Source organism: Triplophysa dalaica, chromosome 18 (assembly GCF_015846415.1).
Source record: "Triplophysa dalaica isolate WHDGS20190420 chromosome 18, ASM1584641v1, whole genome shotgun sequence".
Classification (NCBI taxonomy): domain Eukaryota; kingdom Metazoa; phylum Chordata; class Actinopteri; order Cypriniformes; family Nemacheilidae; genus Triplophysa; species Triplophysa dalaica.
The window spans coordinates 20,641,160-20,660,225 of record NC_079559.1 but is presented as its reverse complement, the minus strand read 5'-3'; the positions used below and the strand labels follow the sequence as shown (position 1 = coordinate 20,660,225).

Genomic DNA, 19,066 nt, shown 5'->3' with positions numbered 1-19,066 from the left:
CGGAGTGACTTCAAAGCAAAAGTCTTTTTATTTAAACTATGGTCTACGCCTGTAGGCGTATATCATCATTTATATGTATTCTATATGGCTGTATGCCTTTTATGTATGTATTAAAATATGACACTTGTTGACAAATTCATATTTCACATGGAAATGCACGTCTGATGCAACTTATCGTCAAGAGCAGCACACCGAGGATGAATCTGATTGGACGACGGATCCGCGACTCTAAATATGATTGGAGAAAGAGGATCGGTGAATGAGTCCCGTAGAGTTGTAGGAAGCGCAGTAGTGTGCGTGCGCCTGGCAGCAGAAATGGCGGACGTGGTGTCTCTCTTCATGTCAATTGGTCTTAGTGAACAGAAAGCGAAGGAAACTCAAAAGAATGAGACCCTCTCTTCGAATCTCAAGAAAGCTATTGAACAGGTACGACCACCGTAAACATAATGTGTAACATACTGTGATGCACTGCAGCGAGCAGGCAGATCTCTTCACATGACATCATCAATGAGAAGTTTTTGGAGGAGTTTCATGCTCCTGTGAATGACAGGTGTGATTATTGTTGTTGTGCAGGCTGTAGGGCTGCTGGGGTCCGCCAGCATTGATAAGACTGCAGGCACTCTACTGTACAGTATGGTGAGTCGACTCAAAGATCCGAATCGACTGTCCGTCCTCACAGAATACATCATCAAACAAAAAATAACCACCGATCTGCAGCTGTCAGGTAACTTCTGTCGTCACATCTAGTAACTTGCATTCATATTTGTAAATACACAAACATTACAATTATTCATATTGAATGTGAGGACATTTGTAAAGAGCAAAGTGAAACTGACATGATGTTGAAATGCTTATACAATAAGTGCAAATATGTGCAATATGTTATAGAAATAGGAGAATGATACAGAATGCTTCTCAGGATGTTGATTTTACTTTACGAGCTATACAAACCACTGAAGTGTCTATAGGATCGCAAAGGACACATTGTATTTACAGTAACTATAATGAAGGATGTGTGTCATTATATATGTCAGCAGTCCCCCGCTAAGCAAAAGTGAAAGTGGCAAAGAACCAAACTCTAATGTAGAAGTAAACATAAAACTCTTCTTGCAAGAAACATGCTCAACTGGGAAGGCGCTGCATCGTCTGTCAGGTCAACTCAACTGCGATGATGAAGGTTAACAGGATAAGTAATGTTTATAGATGCTTACCAAGCACAGAAAAAAGCCCCTGTTATGTTGTTTGATGTGTCACATGACGCATGCCACATCCTCCTTCTGTAAAGTGTGGAGATGAGCTTCTGGCCAGATAAACGCAGTCTGACAGTTGATCTTTAGCGAGTGTAGGGACCAACCACCAGAGCCTTTTGAGGATTTGATATTCGGCGAATTATAAACAGGCCAGAATTTCCAAATTGAATAAACTTTGTATACTATAAACGAATTGTAGCTCGCATAGATGCTCAGACACTGAACCACGAAGCATGTGCGCTGACTTTCAGATATTTGAAAAATGAAAATGTGTCTTATGTTAATTCGCTGATTGTTCCTAGGGGATTTCATAACAGACTGTGTGACGGTTGCTACCAAGATATTTTAACCCACCGTCTCTTTTTCTTCAGCTGCGTTGGACTTTATGAAGAGTCATCCTCAGGACCCTGTGGACTGGAAAGCGTTTGAGACGTTCTGTGGAGTTGGTGTGGTGGTCACACCTGAGCAGATCGAGGATGCGGTAGGGCCGCACTTTCAGCAATCTTTTGACACAAATGTCAACTCTGAAAAGCCTTTTGGGTTCTGAGGCTACTTTCTAGTATTGCCATCCTTCATTTTACAACAGAGTTTCCAATGTTTCCACCGAATCTCAAGCAAGCAACTTCTTGTAAAAATGATTTAATGTCATTGTTATAGCTGTCAGCTGGTGAAATGTCTCTGATTCTTCTACAGGTGGAGTCTATCATCAGGAAGTACAAGGGTCAGCTGTTGGTAGAAAGATATCGCTTCAACATGGGCTTACTCATGGGTGAGACATCCTTTTGTCAAGTCAACTTTATTTATTTAAAGCTTTTAAAAAATGTTATTGTTACAAAGTAGCTGTACATGAAACGTATCGACTATAAGACAAACATTAAAGTAAGGTGAACAAATACAGACACACACACACTCTGATTATCTCAGAGAAGCAATATTATACGGTCTATAAATAGCAATAATATAATGTAATATTAAATTAATTAAGTAGAATGTTACATTTTAAAGTTTTAAATATTATTACATACCTCATTTGAATGCTTGCTTCTGATTGGCCAGTATGCAACATTGGGTTGTTCTTTTCAAATAGCAACCGCTCAAAACTAATCACACCCTGTAACTCGGATGCTGAAAATCATTTTAGAGGGTCAGTTCAATATTACACAAAAATGAATCATAAATATGTCTTTTAATAACATATATGACATTATATTTACAAAAGATAAAACCAGTTTCTGGTTTGTGATGTTTGAGCGTCGTTTCTTACTTTACAACCGAAACTAAACAGCTTTTCTTCACAGAAGGTCTGCTTTCAGTAAATATTAGCTTATAAAATGTTTAAAATTCATATTTTATGTCCAGTTTTTTCTCAAGTTTCAAGTAGCCATGTAATGTACAAGCAACTGGCTGTTATCGCCAAATAAGCCCCTTCGGTGCTGCCTGTACGTTATCCCTTACTTAATAAATAGGAATACTTCACATTGTAAAGCTGATGTCAGCAGCCTCCGGTCATCGTACAGTGCAAAGCAGTATGCAAACGGTGGCGAGGAACCCTGTGTTTATTCTTCTATATGTACAGTGATGTATTGTGCAGATGAGTAATATCTTCAGTTTGTGCCTTTCAGGAGAGGCCAGAGCTGCTCTCAAATGGGCTGATGGCAAGATTTTAAAGAATGAAGTGGATATGCAGGTTTGTGTTTATAAAAAAATGGATATATATAATATATATTTATAGATATTTATAATTTGAAGTCATTTTATTAGTTTGGTCATTGTAAGAGGGTGCTGCTTTTCAGGTGTTGCATCTTCTGGGTCCAAAAACCGAAGCAGACCTGGAGAAAAAGCCCAAGGTAAGCTTCCACACAGGGAACTCTGATATTGGCAACTCTTTTCAAATTTAGCTCTGAAATGCTCTACATTTTTTGATTCTCTCCTCACAGGCAGCCAAACCCAAAGCGGTTGAGAAAGACCTGAACCCGAAACAGGATTCTGCTGTAAACGGTAAGATAAGTGGTGTCAGTGATGAAGCCACATCTCACAGAAGTGTCAAATGTATTTCTACAGCACATTTTAGTGCATGGTTGCAAAACAGCTACACAAAACACACTTAAGGTCAGAAATACGAAATATAGGTATGAAGTATAATTTAAACACCATCATTTATTGACTCTGCTATAAGAATGCTTGTGCATACATCATGTTTAGTTCTTCATTTAAATGATTTCCAGATTATTCTCATTGATCATGAATGCAGTTACTTTTTATTTAAACTGAAACAAAATGAAATGCTGAAAAGATGGTATTGAAATCTGTCTCTTCCTCTATAGGTGACGGGAACACGGAGGGGAAATCTTTGATGGAGCAGCTGAGAGGTGAAGCTCTCAAGTTCCACAAGCCAGGTGAGTCTTTACCTCACTGTATCTGCTCATTTACACTTTCCCAGAAACACTACACTATGGAGCAAAAATAGGGTCATATATATTTGCAACAGAAAAAAAATATTTCCAAACAAAACTTAAGTTTTGCAAATTAAAATAGGCTATCAAGAAAAAAATTGCATCTTCGCAAGTAAAACTTAAGAATCTGCAAAGGAAAAGTAAAGTACTGAGAGAAAAAAATCAAGTTTAGCAAAGTATAAATTCAGCAGCAATAATTTTGCAACGTATCGCTCCTTTAAATCCACATTAATCCTCAGGAAAAAATCACCTTAAAAATGACAAATCACTCATTCTTAAATAACTGCAGAGGAATGAATTTGTAACGTTTTGTCTCGTTGTCTTGTGGAATAAAAAAGGCAAAGATACATTTACACTAGATTTTTTTTTCCAAGGTATGTTTCACAGACCCTTAGTTAAATTAGGATATTTAAATTACTTTTGTAAATTGCCATGGTAAAATACATGTTGATATGTTTTAAGGTGTTATTTTCAGTTAAGTGTCCTAAAACATTCATTTTAGTCTGCGACTAGCCCTAAGCCTTGTCTGTGAAGTCTTGTTTTCTTAAAAAAGTATAAAAGTCAACGGAATATGAAAAATAAACTGGAATTAAGTTTACATAACTAATTTGACACTTGACTTTATATATTACGTCTTAAAGAGTAAATATTCCTTGATGTTTATGGTGCTATTTTGTTTATGTAGTGTCTAACAACAAGTTTACGTTCAAGGGGTAATAACAATATTATTTTGTTATTATAGGCAGTTTTCTTAGCTTACTTCTTGAGTCTGGGAGTCGAAGGGATTTATATCTCTCAAATGATTAGTTTGGCAAATAATTCGTCTTACCCCGTCCTTTCCGCCAGCGTACTCTATGGAAGTAAAATAGTGACAAATGTGTTTGAAGCAAAGAGACGTGCTGAATAGCACTGACTGAAAAAAAATGCATTGTATTAACAGTTCTTGCATTTTAAGGTTCTGCAATTCAATATGGTTGTACATTTAAGCTGTGACTATTTCAAATTGAAACATTTCACACTCGGTATCACCGTCTAAAAATGAAAAAATCAAAATTCACCTTTTAAATTTCGTTAAAAAAATTCAACTTGTTTTTAAATTCAACTTTTAATATTCGACAGATAATTTTCAGTCTATATTGTTTCGATTTAAAAAATTTGCTTCCACAAATTCAGGGGTTCAAATTCGGCTTGAAATTCAAAGTTTATATCCGGGAATCCCAGGAAAAGCAATAGAGCGCCGATTCTACAAATGCATGATCTCTTCCTGCTGCCTGACCGCTTCACCAGCAGGTGGTGTAAGTCGGTTCTGACGAAGATCAAATCAAGAAATGCAGATACTCTTTGACACGGTGTCTACTCATCTGCTCGATTAAGTACATTTAGTTGTTCTCATAGATAGCTTCTTATACACCATCAAGAAAAAAAATATTGAGGTTTGTAATGGCAGCTTAGCTCACCACTGTCAGCCCTGGAAAGGACATGGAGCACGGGCACAATTCTAGGTGGCCTGGAATCAATGGAGTCATACATTTATAATATTAATTTAATTATTTTAATATTCTACCGGATCTCCTTGTACTGTCTATCTAGAGTACGAGTTTATGTTTGTATTTGGCTGTTATTTATACGTATTCATTACTTTTTACGGGCATATGATACATTAACATTAAGTAATTTAGCAGCATTTAGCATTTTTATTCAAATTAACGTAAAAAGAGTTCAGGGAGCAATATGCCGATATGTCATACAGGAGCAAAACAATATTGGTTAAGATAGTGTGTGTAAATTACACCTGCGTATCAAATGCACGCAAATTTCTGTAGCTTGCCACATACAAACATAAAATCGTGCTATTGATAAGCACCATCTTAAGTCATCAAATAATGGTTTGAGTTTCGGGGATGAGAAAAAATAGATATATAACAGTGCTTTACTAAACCATACTGTGTATTGAGTTTTTAAAATAAAATAAATTAATTTCATGAAGCTATTTTAATGACACATGCCATGGTATTATTTTGGTATAAAACTAAATAAGAATAAAAGCAATAAATATCCATTTAAAACTGACCACAGTGTAGGAAATGAAAAAGTAGTGCAAACAGATATACGAACAAGGCCCTGAACTATTTTATCACAACGTCAAATAATCTACAATATAAATAACCAATTAAAAGTAAAGTATTTTTTAAAAACGTAATTGTAAAATATTTTGAAAATGTAGGATATAAATGCTTAAACTTAAACAAACTAATAACCACTTAAAAGAGACATATCTCTGGAAATAATGATGCCTACTTTTCATCTGAAATCTCTGAGGTCAGAACAAAAAATATAGTCAAGTATAGTCTATTAGGCTAAATGAACCAATGAATAAAAAAAAAAACTGAAATACTGCAATAATAATGACACCTACCTACGCATCTCATTCAGTCATCATAAGTTTAAAGACGGAAACTTGATCGTTTAACTGAACTGTACACGTACATTATAGACACTTTGCGATGAGGTGTACAGGTCTGTTAGAGATCCTTATGGATCCCGGCGGCTTCGGATCTAAAACGTTGACAAAAGATCGTGTCCGATATGGCATTGCGTCTCTAGTAATTTAAAATGAATTTGCTTTTACCGAATCGACTTGAAAGACAAAAATTAAATATATTTAATATTTGTTACACCAAAATTTTCAATTCATAATTAGGTATATACCGTAATTGACATTTTTGCATTTTATTAACAGACATCAACTCAAGCAGTTTGTCGCACATTTTGGGGAACACCTTCTTTCAGCAGTTAGATACATAACGCCGTGAGGTCTCTTTCTTGGCAGCAGGCTGCACAAGACATTTCGGGTCTAGTCTGGTTCTAAAGAAAGTGAAGTCTATTTGTATCTGGTCAATTTTATCTGGCCTGCTAAAGAAGTTCGCTTGGCTAAAAGATTGTTTTTTCTATTTTTTTTTAACAAAATAAAAACAACGAACGTTTCCACAATTCCACAACATCCATCATTTTCTGAGTGTCGCAAATTAAAACAAGGTAATGTAAGGAAAATAAAAAGAAAGTCTGTAGAGATTGCTGCTTTGTCATATAAACAGAAGTACATACTGGGAGTGTTGCCTACGTGTTAAAATCGGAGCAGTTATCAATGAGATGCTGGTTGAGATCTCAGTATTTGACCGCTTTAAACACAATAAATGTCCTGTAAATGCTGATGATGCATAATATTTATGTGAACATGATGTGTTGAAGTAAAACATAACCTAATTCCTTCAAGCCAGAGAAGGACGGCAGTCAAAGTCTGAGCATAACAGGCCTAAAGAGTGTCTGTGCAGACTACTGGCAGTGCAAGCGTCAGTAAACATTTCTGAAAATGTTGATGATACATAAGAAGCTATATGTGAGAACAACTAAATTCACTTAATCGAGCAGATGAGTGGACTGTGTGGCAAACATATAAAGAGTTTCTGCATTTCTTGATTTGATCTTCGTCAGAACCGACTTACACCACCTGCTGGTGAAACGGTCAGGCAGCAGGAAGAGATCATGCATTTGTAGAATCGGCGCTCTATTACTTTTCCTGGGATTCCCGGATGTGAAACTTTGAATTTCAAGCCGAATTTGAACCCCTGAATTTGTGGAAGCAAATTTTTTAATCGAAATAATATGGACTGAAAATTATCTGTCGAATATTAAAGGTTGAAATCAAAAACAAGTTGAATTTTTTAACGAAATTTAAAAGGTGAATTTTGATTTTTTTAATTTTTAGACTGTGATACCGAGTGTGAAATGCTTCAATTTGAAATAGTCACAGCTTAAAAAATATTCTTGCAGAACCTGAAAATGCAAGAACTGTTAATACAATGCATTTTTTTTCAGTTAGTGCTATTCAGCACGTCTCTTTGCTTCAAAAACATTTGTCACTATTTAACTTCCATAGTACTCTGATCTGATTGGTCAGATGGTCTAGTCTGTTGTGATTGGTCTACCATGAATGAGTTTCATGAGCTACAGTGTTTGATGAAGAGAGTGAAGTTTTCATGTCCAGTCCTAGCAAAATGAAGGCGGGGACTATATGTAGTGATGTAAATCTGCGGCAGTTGTCGAATCTCAACAAGGACGACTCGTTTGCGTGATTCAGAGTCGACTCCCTTTTCTCCAAGCCAATAACTTTATTCATTCACCTTCAAATTTACAATTTGGCAGACTTCTTAGATATTTGTAAATGTGTAGATAGATTTGGAAAACAAGGGGAAAATAATTGTATGCGGTAAAAATAAGCACTGGCTTTAGGGTGAACAGTGGTGAATTACCAAAGTGATTTAAATGATCTGATTTGATTTTCTTTAGGAGAGAATTACAAGACGGAGGGTTATATTTTGACCCCCAACACCATGACATTACTGAAGAAGCACTTGGAAACCACTCGTGGACAGGTACATCATTACATGTCTTAAGAAAAGAAGATCAATGCTAGATTTGTGTTGTTCACATATCTCTGTTTGCTGTTAGATCATTTGCTATTCTTCATGTCACTGTAGGTCCGCACGCGTTTTCCTCCTGAGCCCAATGGCATTCTGCACATTGGTCATGCCAAAGCTATTAACTTCAACTTTGGTTATGCCAAGGTACACATATACATACACACACTCACACACATAGACAGCTAGACAATGGTGATATCTGACTTCATTTGTCTCTGTGAAGGCCAACAACGGCATTTGCTTCCTGCGTTATGACGACACAAACCCAGAGAAAGAGGAGGAGAAATACTTTACCGCCATCAAAGACATGGTGGAGTGGCTTGGTGAGGATTGGTAGCTAACGTTAACCTAACCTTTATTACACCAGAAATATTGTAATATAGTCATTTGAAAAAATCCTCAAGATAATTTGTTCCAGATCATCTCCAACCCCAAAGCAAAAGATTCCATTCCCAACAGATTTCTGTCTCCAGTAGTTCACGTTTATGTCTGTCATTGTTCAGGGTACCAACCATATGACATCACGCACGCGTCAGATAATTTCCAGCGTCTCTACGATCTTGCTGTCGATCTCATTCGCAGGTGAGCTTATGGACAAACGTCCGCATTTAAAGCCAAATATGCCATTCCTGACGATGTTGAAAAGATAAAACCTGTGGTTTCTCGGACTTGCCAGGGGTCATGCGTACGTGTGCCACCAGCGTGGTGAGGAGCTGAAGGGTCACAATGTCCCTCCCTCACCCTGGAGAGATCGGCCTGTGGAGGAGTCTCTAATCCTGTTTGAAAGGATGAAGAAGGGCATGTTTGCGGAGGGAGAGGTCACTCTCAGGATGAAACTGGTCATGGAAGATGGAAAAATGGACCCGGTGGCCTATCGGATCAAATACACGCCACATCACAGGACGGGAGATACCTGGTGAGATCTTAGAATTCACACACGGTAGTTTTGTCTAGCCTTGATGTCGTGCCACTCTTATCTTGTTTTGTGTCTACAGGTGCATATACCCCACGTATGACTACACACACTGTTTGTGTGACTCCATTGAAGACATTACACACTCTCTCTGCACCAAAGAGTTCCAGGCCAGGTACAGCACGAAAAACAAAGACATTTCACACTCCTTGAGTTCTGACTATCGTACTGAACGGGGAAATTAAATTTGGATGCATTTGTACATCTTTGATAACGGACTGATATTGAGCTCTATTGTGTGATGCCTTTACTATTATTACAACCAAAGGCGTCTTGGTGTGAACAGGATATGTCCTGCATTCATGTTTCACGCTTGTACGTCTCAGGCGGTCGTCGTATTTCTGGCTGTGCAACGCTCTTGATGTGTACTGCCCTGTGCAGTGGGAATACGGCCGACTCAACCTCACTTACACTGTCGTCTCCAAAAGAAAGATCATCAAACTGGTTGAAACTGGAGTTGTAAGGTAACACAATCCTAATTATCACACCGGTAGCAGTTAAACTTTGTTAGCCATTTGGCTTAAACGTGTCACTATGTCATGTCATGTGTGTTGTGCAGGGATTGGGACGATCCACGTCTGTTCACCCTCACAGCTCTCCGGAGGCGTGGCTTCCCTCCACAAGCCATCAACAATTTCTGTGCCCGGGTGAGACAAGGAACCAACACCGCATAAATAAAGACCAGAAAGAAAACAGTGCATGACTGTTCAGCCATTGATATCAATTCTGGTGTTTCAGGTGGGCGTGACAGTTTCACAGACCACCATGGAGCCACACTTGCTTGAGGCGTGCGTCAGGGATGTGCTTAATGACACCGCTCCCCGCGTTATGGCTGTGCTTGAGCCCCTTAAAGTCACCATCACCAATCTGCCTGCCAATGCAAAGGTACGTGTTTTTGATTCATGGATTTATTGAGGATGGATGATACTGCAGTAGATCTAAAAGATGGCAACTTTGCTTCCTCTACAGAAAGAGATTCAGGTCCCAGACTTCCCTGCAAGTGAGTCCAAGGGCAGTCATGTGGTTCCTTTCTCAAAGACTCTCTTTATTGAGCAGAATGACTTCAGGGAGGTATGAAGGGAGGTTGAAGTGTTCCATCAGTCCACGTGAGGAGTTGAAGTCATTTCTGACGTTTGGCATGTGTTTGCTGTAGGTGATGGAGAAGGGCTATAAGCGTCTGACTCCAGATCAGCCGGTGGGCCTGAGACATGCAGGATACGTCATTTCTGTGCAGCGTGTCATCAAGGTGTGCATCCAGACTTTACCCACTGAAAACGGTCACCCACTTCCCTTGGGCTTGCAAGAATATACTTTTATTTAAAAAAAAAAAAGGCAAAAATTGAACAGTTTACAGGGTTTCTTCTATCGTTTTTTGAATGTTTGGAAAGATTCAAATATTGTCTCGTTAAATTTACGCATCTTTGGGACAATAATTTAACGTGTTTGTCAAAAGAAGCCGTTTAGTGATACCTTGTTATTACATTGTGGATTTGGATTGTACTAAACCTGGTACGTCATTGAGAAACAAAAGATCTGACTCTCTGTTTTAGGATGGCAGTGGCAAAGTGTCTGAGTTGGAGGTGACGTGTGCCAGTTCAGACTCTGTGGACAAACCCAAAGCATTTATTCACTGGGTGAGCGAGCCTCTGCAATGTGAAGTGCGCCTTTATGAACGCCTGTAAGTTTCTATCATTAACTCCTAAGTGTTTTGTCGGTAGTTTATCTGAGGCAGCATAGTGTTGATATCCCACATTCAGGCAGATTCGAGTAGTTGTAAAATAACAGATAATAATGTTGTCTCTTTTTTCTCTAAACTTAAGGATTTAGTGTTTTAAAACATCTGTTGTCTTTCTGCATGGATTCTGTTTTATTTTGAAATCATAATTACTTTGTTTACATTGTACCTTTTGACTGTCTATCTATGGCAGGGGTGTCCAAAGCCAGTCCTGGAGGGTTAAGCTTGAACCCAACACACCTGAATAGCTAATCAACGTCTCACAAAGCAGACTGGAGATGTCCAGACAGGTGTGTTGAGCCAAGTTGAAGCTAAACTCTGCAGGACACTTTGGGCACCCCTGATCTATGGTTTATCACAACCGTTTCGTGATCAAATTTTCTCTCTACAGCTTCCTCCATAAAAACCCAGAGGACCCAGCAGAGGTCCCTGCAGGATTCCTTTGTGACATTAACCCTGTAAGGCAATACACAAGAACACTCAATATATTATAAATAATGTAGGCTTCACTGCTACAAAATTCAAAGCATATGCAACCATACAGTTTATGTGATTATTGAATTATTAAAGGGGTCATATGGCGCTAATACATGTTTTTCTGTGTTATAAGTTGTCCGTTGATATATTAGAAACGTAAAATTGCTTAAATGAAACTGTCAGAACAAACGATGCATTCTATCCAAAAGCAAATGCTCACCCAGACCTGCCAGAATCGCCTTGTGTAAACACACTCTAACAAATCTACGTCAGTTGGTGGTATGATAAGTGTATACACAAGTAATGTGGGAGTACTTGTTAGTACTATTGCTTTTGAGCATGAATATGATATTCCAAATATGGACATTTCCGTCACACGCTTGCAGTATTCGACCAATCACTATGCACTGGTTAACTGGCCAATCATAGCACACCTCACTTTTCAGAGCCATGAGCTTTGTAGAAAATCTGCGTGTTTCAGAGAGGCGGAGCAAAGAGGAGACACAAACATGCACGGTTTGTTTGAACCTTAAATAGTGTATGCATATTGCATTACATCTAAAACAAACCATTATATTTGTTTTAGCCGTGTCACATCACCCCTTTAACATTTTTCATTTAGTATTAGTATTTAGTTTTTTGATCCATTACTTTTTCTCTTGTTATTAGGATTCTTTGGATGTGGTTGAAAGTGCCTTAGTGGACCGGTCTGTGAGCACAGCCAAAGTGTTTGATAAGTTTCAGTTTGAGAGACTGGGTTATTTCTCTGTTGATCCTGATAGCACGCCAGAAAAGGTACGTTCACAAAATGAGACATACAGTTGAAAAAAGCTGTTTTTTTAATGTGCATCTTTATCAATTCTTCCCCCAGCTGGTGTTTAACCGGACTGTTACACTCAAGGAGGATCCAGGAAAGATATGACTGCCAGAAAACAGCCAAAAGCAGAAAGTTGTGTGAGATTTCCTAACCAGGGAAATCATCCAAATACTATATGAAGCCTTTTTCACCAGTGTTCAACTGTTTTATAAGTCTTTACACGCCGCTGAGTTCTGCCAATGAAATATAAAATAAAATATTTAAGTAAACCTAAAGTCTCCTGTGTATATTTATATCTAAAGTGTCTTTCAGGACATTAAGCTACACATTTGATCAGTATGTGTGTTTACTGGGGATAGATCCCCAAACTTTTTTGTACACTTTTTGATTACAGGATCCATTGCCATGATTGTAAAATCTGTCATTTGTTGAACGTGTCATGGTCAAGGCTAACGTCAAAAATGTTTGTATATGCTCTTTGTATATAGCAGACATAAAACTCGATAAATCATAATTTACAATAAAATGATAAGATAACGTCCTTGTTCCAGGCTTCTCAATCATGTATGCAGAAACAGACAGACATAAAAATGAGACAGTGATGGAGGATTGTTTTTATTTCAGTCACATCTTGCTAATAAATGGCAAATTAAAACCGTAACAGTCACCTTACCTGGGTTTGAAACACTGTGTTTACTTTAAGTCACAACTTAATTGTATTTTTAGTGTCAACGTAATTCTCACTTGAAGAAAAATGAATGAATAAATGTTAGTAAATAATGTTTTTGCATCTATCTGCAATTCATTAAAGAAAAAAGGGACGTGAATCTCATTACCATAAACCAGCATTCTATTCCGAAGTTAAAATTGTCAGGATTTCTTTAAGGCAGCATTATTTACATTAAAACCAAGTAAAATTACCTATTTGGTATTCTGTTAACATTAAAGGGATACTTCACCCAAAAATGAATATTCCATCATCATTTACTCACATTCGAGTTGTTCAAAATCTGTTCTAAGATCTTTGTTCTGATGAACACAGAGACAGTTATTTGGAAGAATGCTTTTAACCAAAATGACTATATCATATTTTTTCTTATGCTGAACAAAAATGAAGACATTTTAAGGAATTTAGCACAGAAAACCTTTCTGGGGCACTTTTGACTACCATTGTATTTTTTCCTAACTACGGGAGTCAATGGGGGGCAGAATCTATCTGTTATAAGCATTCTTACAAATATCTTTCTCTGTGTTCATCTGAACAAAGACATTTATACAGAATTGGAACAACTCGAAGGCGAGTAAATGATGGCAGAATTGTCATTTTTGGGTGAAGTATCCCTTTAACACGGCCACGGTCCTTTCAGATGCAGAGTAAGTTATAACATCAAACTAAAACCACAAAAAAACGTTTCTTTTTGGAATAACTAATGAATCATCTGCCGAAAGGACCAGGAATGTGTTAAAAAAATTAAGTTTCATGTATTTTACTGTGGTGGGCTGCAGGGGATGAGCACCTCGTCGGTCTTTTCAAGGGTGCTACTTTGTTGCAAGCAAAACGTGAGGGTTTGGGTAGTGTCTACAGATCTGCTGTTGCAGTACGGGTGCTCTCTTCTTAAGTTCTTTGGGGGTCTACTGACAGATCGACGCGCTCCTAAAATTACTTTCCTCCGTGGACCTGCAGGTGGTTGAAGAGTCATTTGATTGGTTGTTGTTGTTGTCTCTGTGGTTTTACCAAAGGAAAAGAGCGCAGACTGCAGCACACTGTCCGTTTTCATTTGAAAGAAATTAGAAACAAAAGCTCGTATAGGGGGTGTGAAAGTTGCGTCCTCGCTCAGTTTTTTTTTCAGCTTCCCAAAAATCTCCTCCAGCTGTCCATCCAAAGAGCCAACAACCTCTTCGCCAGCACCTTCACAGACAGATACTGTCAAACGACAGTGTTGATTGTTAACAGGGTGAAATGGAAACAGGCGACTGAAGAATGTATGAAAAGTGAACATACTTGGCCCTGGCTCACAGACTTCTTCCAGGTAATCTCCTTCTGAACAAGAAAAGCATAGAAACATCTATTTACATCACATCAATTTTGTTCTGCTTAATATTTTTTTTAATGTGTGATCATTTTTTCTTTGAATAATAAAGCATATTAGTTATTACTGTTTATTTTTGAACAAGAAAATGCAGGCTTGAATAATGATCACTTTTGTCCAAACTTTTGACCAGTGGTGTATATAGTATACTAGGTGATAGTTTGTTTTAGCAAGCATTAACCTGATTGAGGAGTATTTATTCATCAAGCCTATGTCTATTCATTTGCATAAATTGTAAAATATTCATTACCACTAAAATATGTTTACCACAACAAAATAAAGAGTTCTACTTAATTAAATAAGACAAAAATGTTAAAAATAATAGTAATCTGTATTTTGCATGCATGTAAGATTATGACATAACAAAATGTATTTTTATTATATTTCTTTTTTTTAAATAAATAAATTTCTAAATAAATCCCGGGAATATCGTACATTGTCAACCCTATTCCTGGAGATCGCTTGTCCTGTAGAGTTTAACACCTCCTCTGTCATTTTCAAGAGACCGTGAAGATCTTCATTAGTTTATTGAGGTGCGTCAGGAGCTGAACTATCTGGACAGTTGATCTCCAGGAGCAGGATTGATGACGTTTGCTTACAGTGGTTTTAAAAAAGGAACCAAAACTTCAAGTGGTGAAGTGTTCCTGTTTTCTATTGATGTGAGCGGTTTCGAAAGAGAGTAAAATGACTGACGATGATGAATGTGAGCTGCTTTACCTGCAGTGATCAGTGGTACGGTCACAGTCACTCTATCTTCAATGCATCCGGTGGGTTCAACTAATCATTTTGGAGAAAATGAGATGATGTTTATACTGATGTACTCACAGCCATATATTCATGTGCCCTCAACACATTAGAAAACCTTACTTATCATTGTTGTAGTTTCCCATGACTGAGTCTCCAACTGACTCCCCAACTCCAAGGGCTTAAAAAGCTGCTCTGAAATATCCTTCTCTGAACAGGCATCCAGAAACACACAAATATTATCAACAGCTAGTCACAATGACAGTCATAATGTTAAAAGTGTACGAATGGTTATAAAACAGTGAAACTTGAAAACACTAGGAGCGTACATTCAAACGTGATGCCTTGACATTCTAACACAGGCTGGATTTCACAGGCCAAGCTTAAGCCTAGTCCTGGACTACACTGGATGTTAGATCCGTCTTAACTCAAAACAACTTGCACTGACATACCACAGTTTTGTCTTTAGATGCACACCATTGTTTTTTTTTTTTCGAAAGACACATTTATAAAAGCTACGTAAACATCCAAATTGAACTAATGCTGTGTTCCCACCAGACGCGAATGAAGTGTTAAGTGTAAGTGATGTACATGCTAAGTCAATGCTGCGGCGTGAATTGAGCATTTCAGGCGTTTGACGTGCATAACGCGTGATTCGCACGAGCTGAAAAATGTAAACTTTGGCAAATATTTGTGCCGCGTTAACCAATCAGGAGCTTGCTCTAGTAGTGACGTGATTATGATGTAGCGAGCGATGGCAGAAATCAGAAACAACAATGAAGGAGTAATCATGGTCGCTTGATGTGGATACATGGAGCTGTTCGATAAATCTTATTTTTTATTGAAACAGGAATAAAAAGGATCTTGCTTGGGAGAAAGTGAGTGAGGAGGTCAGACAATGATGACGCGTCTGGTGTGAACGCTCAGTCAGATTTACCACCGGTTTATTCTAATCCCTGTGTGTGAAACCACCCCACAGTCCTTAACACGTCTAAGGTTATTAGTTATATCATCAGCTATACCAAAACTATATAGGATCTTCATGATTTGGTATCAAGTCAAAATGGACCCTTCAACAGCCAACTGTTTCATTAAATGAATGTCACAAAAATGACTGGATGAACAATCTGTACGTGCCTTTAGTCCTGCATGGAATTCATAACTGTTGCACCGTCTGAGACTAAATTTACACAAATTCGAAGGTACATAAGTGAAAAGTCTTGACTTGTTTCCGTGAAGAGAATAAAGTCTTGCATACAGTGCGACATTTAGCTCCTCACCTGTAGTAACCTCCTCAGCAGCAGGGGCAGCTAGTGAATTCTGATAAAGCTTGTGGTATAACCTGTTAGGAAATGAAAGAATAATTAATACGTTCACAATCGTAACCAAACTAATTTCTTCATATCTGTCATACCTGTGATAGGCTTATAAGAGAAGAAGTAAAGAGTATACACACCGTCACCATGTGTGCTTTCTACCGACCTGTAGCAGAACTGAAGGTCTGGACAAATGGAGCGATCCGCTATGGCGTAAATGTAATTCTCGCCTTCTTCCTCCTGCAGATTGTATTTGATGATCTTGAGTGCAGATGAGGGCGAGTGTCCACTTTTGAAGAGCTCATGAAGTTTTTCAATAGTTTCACTCGAGACGTCCCTCCACCTCATGACCTCAGGACTGGCGAGTTTGTGGTTGTGCTCGTTCCTCAGGTTCACATGGAGAAAGTAGCCGTCTTCTATGTGAGGGTCTCCAGATCTGTTTGTATAGAATATGTTTTTTTTTTATGTAGGAGTACACATAAACAAAAACTTAGCCAAATCCATATGACTGTTGACTGGAGAATGAATGTACTTTGACTCATCTCACCTGGACTTTCTCTCTACCATGAGTCTTTTGAGGATTATAAACATGGTCGCAGGGCAGTTGGTATTTTTGCTTGCCTTGACTATTTTGGGTGTTGTTTTGGGTGGTCTGGATGAAGTGTAGGTTTTGTGATGGCATCTTAAATCTACCTGCGGGATATACACAGATGATCAGAATCTGTGCATTATTATTATTACGTGCTTGAGAACAAACGGGACCTTCCTATGTTTTTACATCTTCACAGGGGAATGAGATGCTATTCTTACTCTGTATTTGTTGTAGCGTCCAGAGTCGGGGTATGTTCTGGACTTTCTCCACGTTAACGCAGAAGATTTCTGGAAGTCATCTAACCACTTCAGGACCTGCTCCTCTGTACTCAGCTGCAATCTTAGACCCACTCGGAAGTTTTCGGCATCAAGTGACGTTTCCAGTAGCTCGTGTTGACACAACAGATGGCTGTACATCGGAGGCAAGAGTTTCTGCCATCCAAAGTGTTGACATCGGTTATCTCAAATATGTTTTACTGTAGCTAAATAACACTGACTTGACTAATTGTTTACACATTTGTTATTGAATGTCAGTTTCTTTTATCAACATTGGAATCAGTGAGACATGCTTGTAACTAGGGAAGTAAAATTTTTTAATCTCACTGTGAGATAATACCTCGGTATACAATTTATTGCGCTATTTAAAATGATGACTTGGAAACGTGCCATATCAAGCATCTTCTCTTCTGTATCCTCTAATCATAACTGTTGATTAGACGTATATGAGGTATAGTGTGAGATGGGTCAAATGAACTAAAAATAAAATAAAAGAATCGCATAAGATGGATCTTGACAAAGACAACATATATTATTTTTTCCAACATTCTCTATGTCAGGCCTGGAAGACCTATCGTTTCATACAGTCACGCGACACGATCATGTTGAGACAATTTTGCCATTGCGATAACACGATATCGATAATATTGTTACATCCCTACTTGTAACGTTACTGGATAATGTAATGCTTCTATAAGACTGTTACTCTACAATAACTAAATGTGCATAAAAGTGTACATCGGTGAGTTATATATTAAAAGTCCAGCTGATTATATTAGATTACTGTAAAGTGAGCATGTTAATGACAAACATTACGCAGGGATCGTTTTCGCATTGCTAACGTTAATGTGCTAACTCGCATTATCTCATGTCTCAAACGCTTTAATGGTGATAAAGCAGCTGTTGATAGAATTAAATACAAACCTCCACGTGATCTGTGTTTTCTGATGCCCTTTCCTCTCCGATACAGTGTGGACACTTTACCAGTATCATTTTAGCAGCTAAACAACACAGCCGAAAACATTAAGCACCCACTGTATGGACACACGACTGTCGTTAGGTATTCTTTGCGGTGCCTGATTAGAAATCACCAACTATCCGCTTGTGATTGTATGCAACTAATACCAAAACACTTTACATCTTATTGCTTAAATATGTCAATTACATTCACACAAAAATAAGACCTTTTTTGTGGGAGGATTGTCCTTGCTTGCACGCACAATTTTTAATGGTTATTGCACGTAATTAGATTTTTATTGCTACTAAATTTCACATGCATCGTAGTAAATTGTCATATCAAAAGCTGAAAAGGAAATCCAGCAATAAATCCGAGCCTTTTTTTCTCTGTACAGAGAAAGATAAATCTGTACATGTGGGCAAAAATAAATCCATTAAAAAGATTCCAATACTTGTCATTTTAAGACAGTTTATAACTTTTTTTATTGTACAAATCTCAGTACAAACATGTGTGCCACAGCACACTACAACCATTACGCAAATGAGTTAGTGTTGATACAGCCTTTAAAAAAGGAACATAAAGTCAAATAAATAACTGAAAGAACATTTAAACAAGCAATTGTAAATGAGATGGTCTAAATCTGACAAAGCATTGAGCATTTCCAAAATAGAAATAAAATTACAGGCACTTGTACTTTTCATAACCTGAGAGAATTTACTTGTAACCTAAGATCAGTGAACCAGCCATTGATGTGTAGTCAAACTTTGATGTATTTGCATTCATAAATATAACGTTTAGCTAATACAATTATTATATTTAACATTAATTCCAGGTTCTTGTCTTTCAAGAATATGCCAATCTTAATAGATGTTACATTCAAAGGAAGCCAGTATATAACTGTTTAT

At 37.8% G+C, this 19,066-nt stretch overlaps 2 protein-coding genes across 2 annotated transcripts; one reads left to right on the top strand and one right to left on the bottom strand.

Moving 5' to 3' along the window:
• The first annotated feature begins 267 nt into the window (after positions 1-267).
• qars1 (glutaminyl-tRNA synthetase 1) lies at positions 268-12,455 on the top strand. The gene is made up of 23 exons (XM_056730110.1): positions 268-426; positions 574-724; positions 1,622-1,731; positions 1,944-2,019; positions 2,873-2,937; positions 3,044-3,097; positions 3,188-3,248; positions 3,575-3,646; positions 8,051-8,136; positions 8,242-8,328; positions 8,408-8,507; positions 8,688-8,766; positions 8,861-9,100; positions 9,180-9,272; positions 9,484-9,621; positions 9,717-9,804; positions 9,896-10,042; positions 10,127-10,228; positions 10,311-10,403; positions 10,708-10,835; positions 11,284-11,350; positions 12,039-12,164; positions 12,241-12,455. The coding sequence occupies exons 1-23, from the start codon at positions 316-318 to the stop codon at positions 12,289-12,291; spliced, it is 2,325 nt and encodes a 774-aa protein (XP_056586088.1). The 5' UTR covers positions 268-315; the 3' UTR covers positions 12,292-12,455.
• Positions 12,456-12,788: 333 nt separating this feature from the next.
• si:dkey-75a21.2 (uncharacterized protein LOC794385 homolog) lies at positions 12,789-18,262 on the bottom strand. The gene is made up of 9 exons (XM_056730134.1): positions 18,128-18,262; positions 17,147-17,359; positions 16,884-17,029; positions 16,503-16,772; positions 16,301-16,362; positions 15,144-15,230; positions 14,994-15,053; positions 14,189-14,227; positions 12,789-14,110 (listed from the first exon to the last, which is right to left on the bottom strand). Exons 1-9 carry the CDS (start codon positions 18,194-18,196, stop codon positions 13,674-13,676), a joined length of 1,383 nt encoding a protein of 460 aa, XP_056586112.1. The 5' UTR covers positions 18,197-18,262; the 3' UTR covers positions 12,789-13,673.
• Between the last annotated feature and the right edge of the window lie 804 nt (positions 18,263-19,066).

What these genes read in the sequence shown, in the direction of transcription:
- qars1 (XM_056730110.1), top strand. Translation starts at nt 316, where the DNA reads ATGGCGGACGTGGTGTCTCTCTTCATGTCAATTGGTCTTAGTGAACAG. An exon ending in ACCTGGAGAAAAAGCCCAAG is followed by an intron (nt 3,098 to 3,187) that starts GTAAGCTTCCAC and finishes CTCTCCTCACAG; the next exon opens with GCAGCCAAACCCAAAGCGGT. An exon ending in CTGTGCAGCGTGTCATCAAG is followed by an intron (nt 10,404 to 10,707) that starts GTGTGCATCCAG and finishes TCTCTGTTTTAG; the next exon opens with GATGGCAGTGGCAAAGTGTC.
- si:dkey-75a21.2 (XM_056730134.1), bottom strand. Translation starts at nt 18,196, where the DNA reads ATGATACTGGTAAAGTGTCCACACTGTATCGGAGAGGAAAGGGCATCA. An exon ending in GACGCTACAACAAATACAGA is followed by an intron (nt 17,030 to 17,146) that starts GTAAGAATAGCA and finishes TATATCCCGCAG; the next exon opens with GTAGATTTAAGATGCCATCA. An exon ending in CGTACCACTGATCACTGCAG is followed by an intron (nt 14,228 to 14,993) that starts GTAAAGCAGCTC and finishes TTTCTTGTTCAG; the next exon opens with AAGGAGATTACCTGGAAGAA.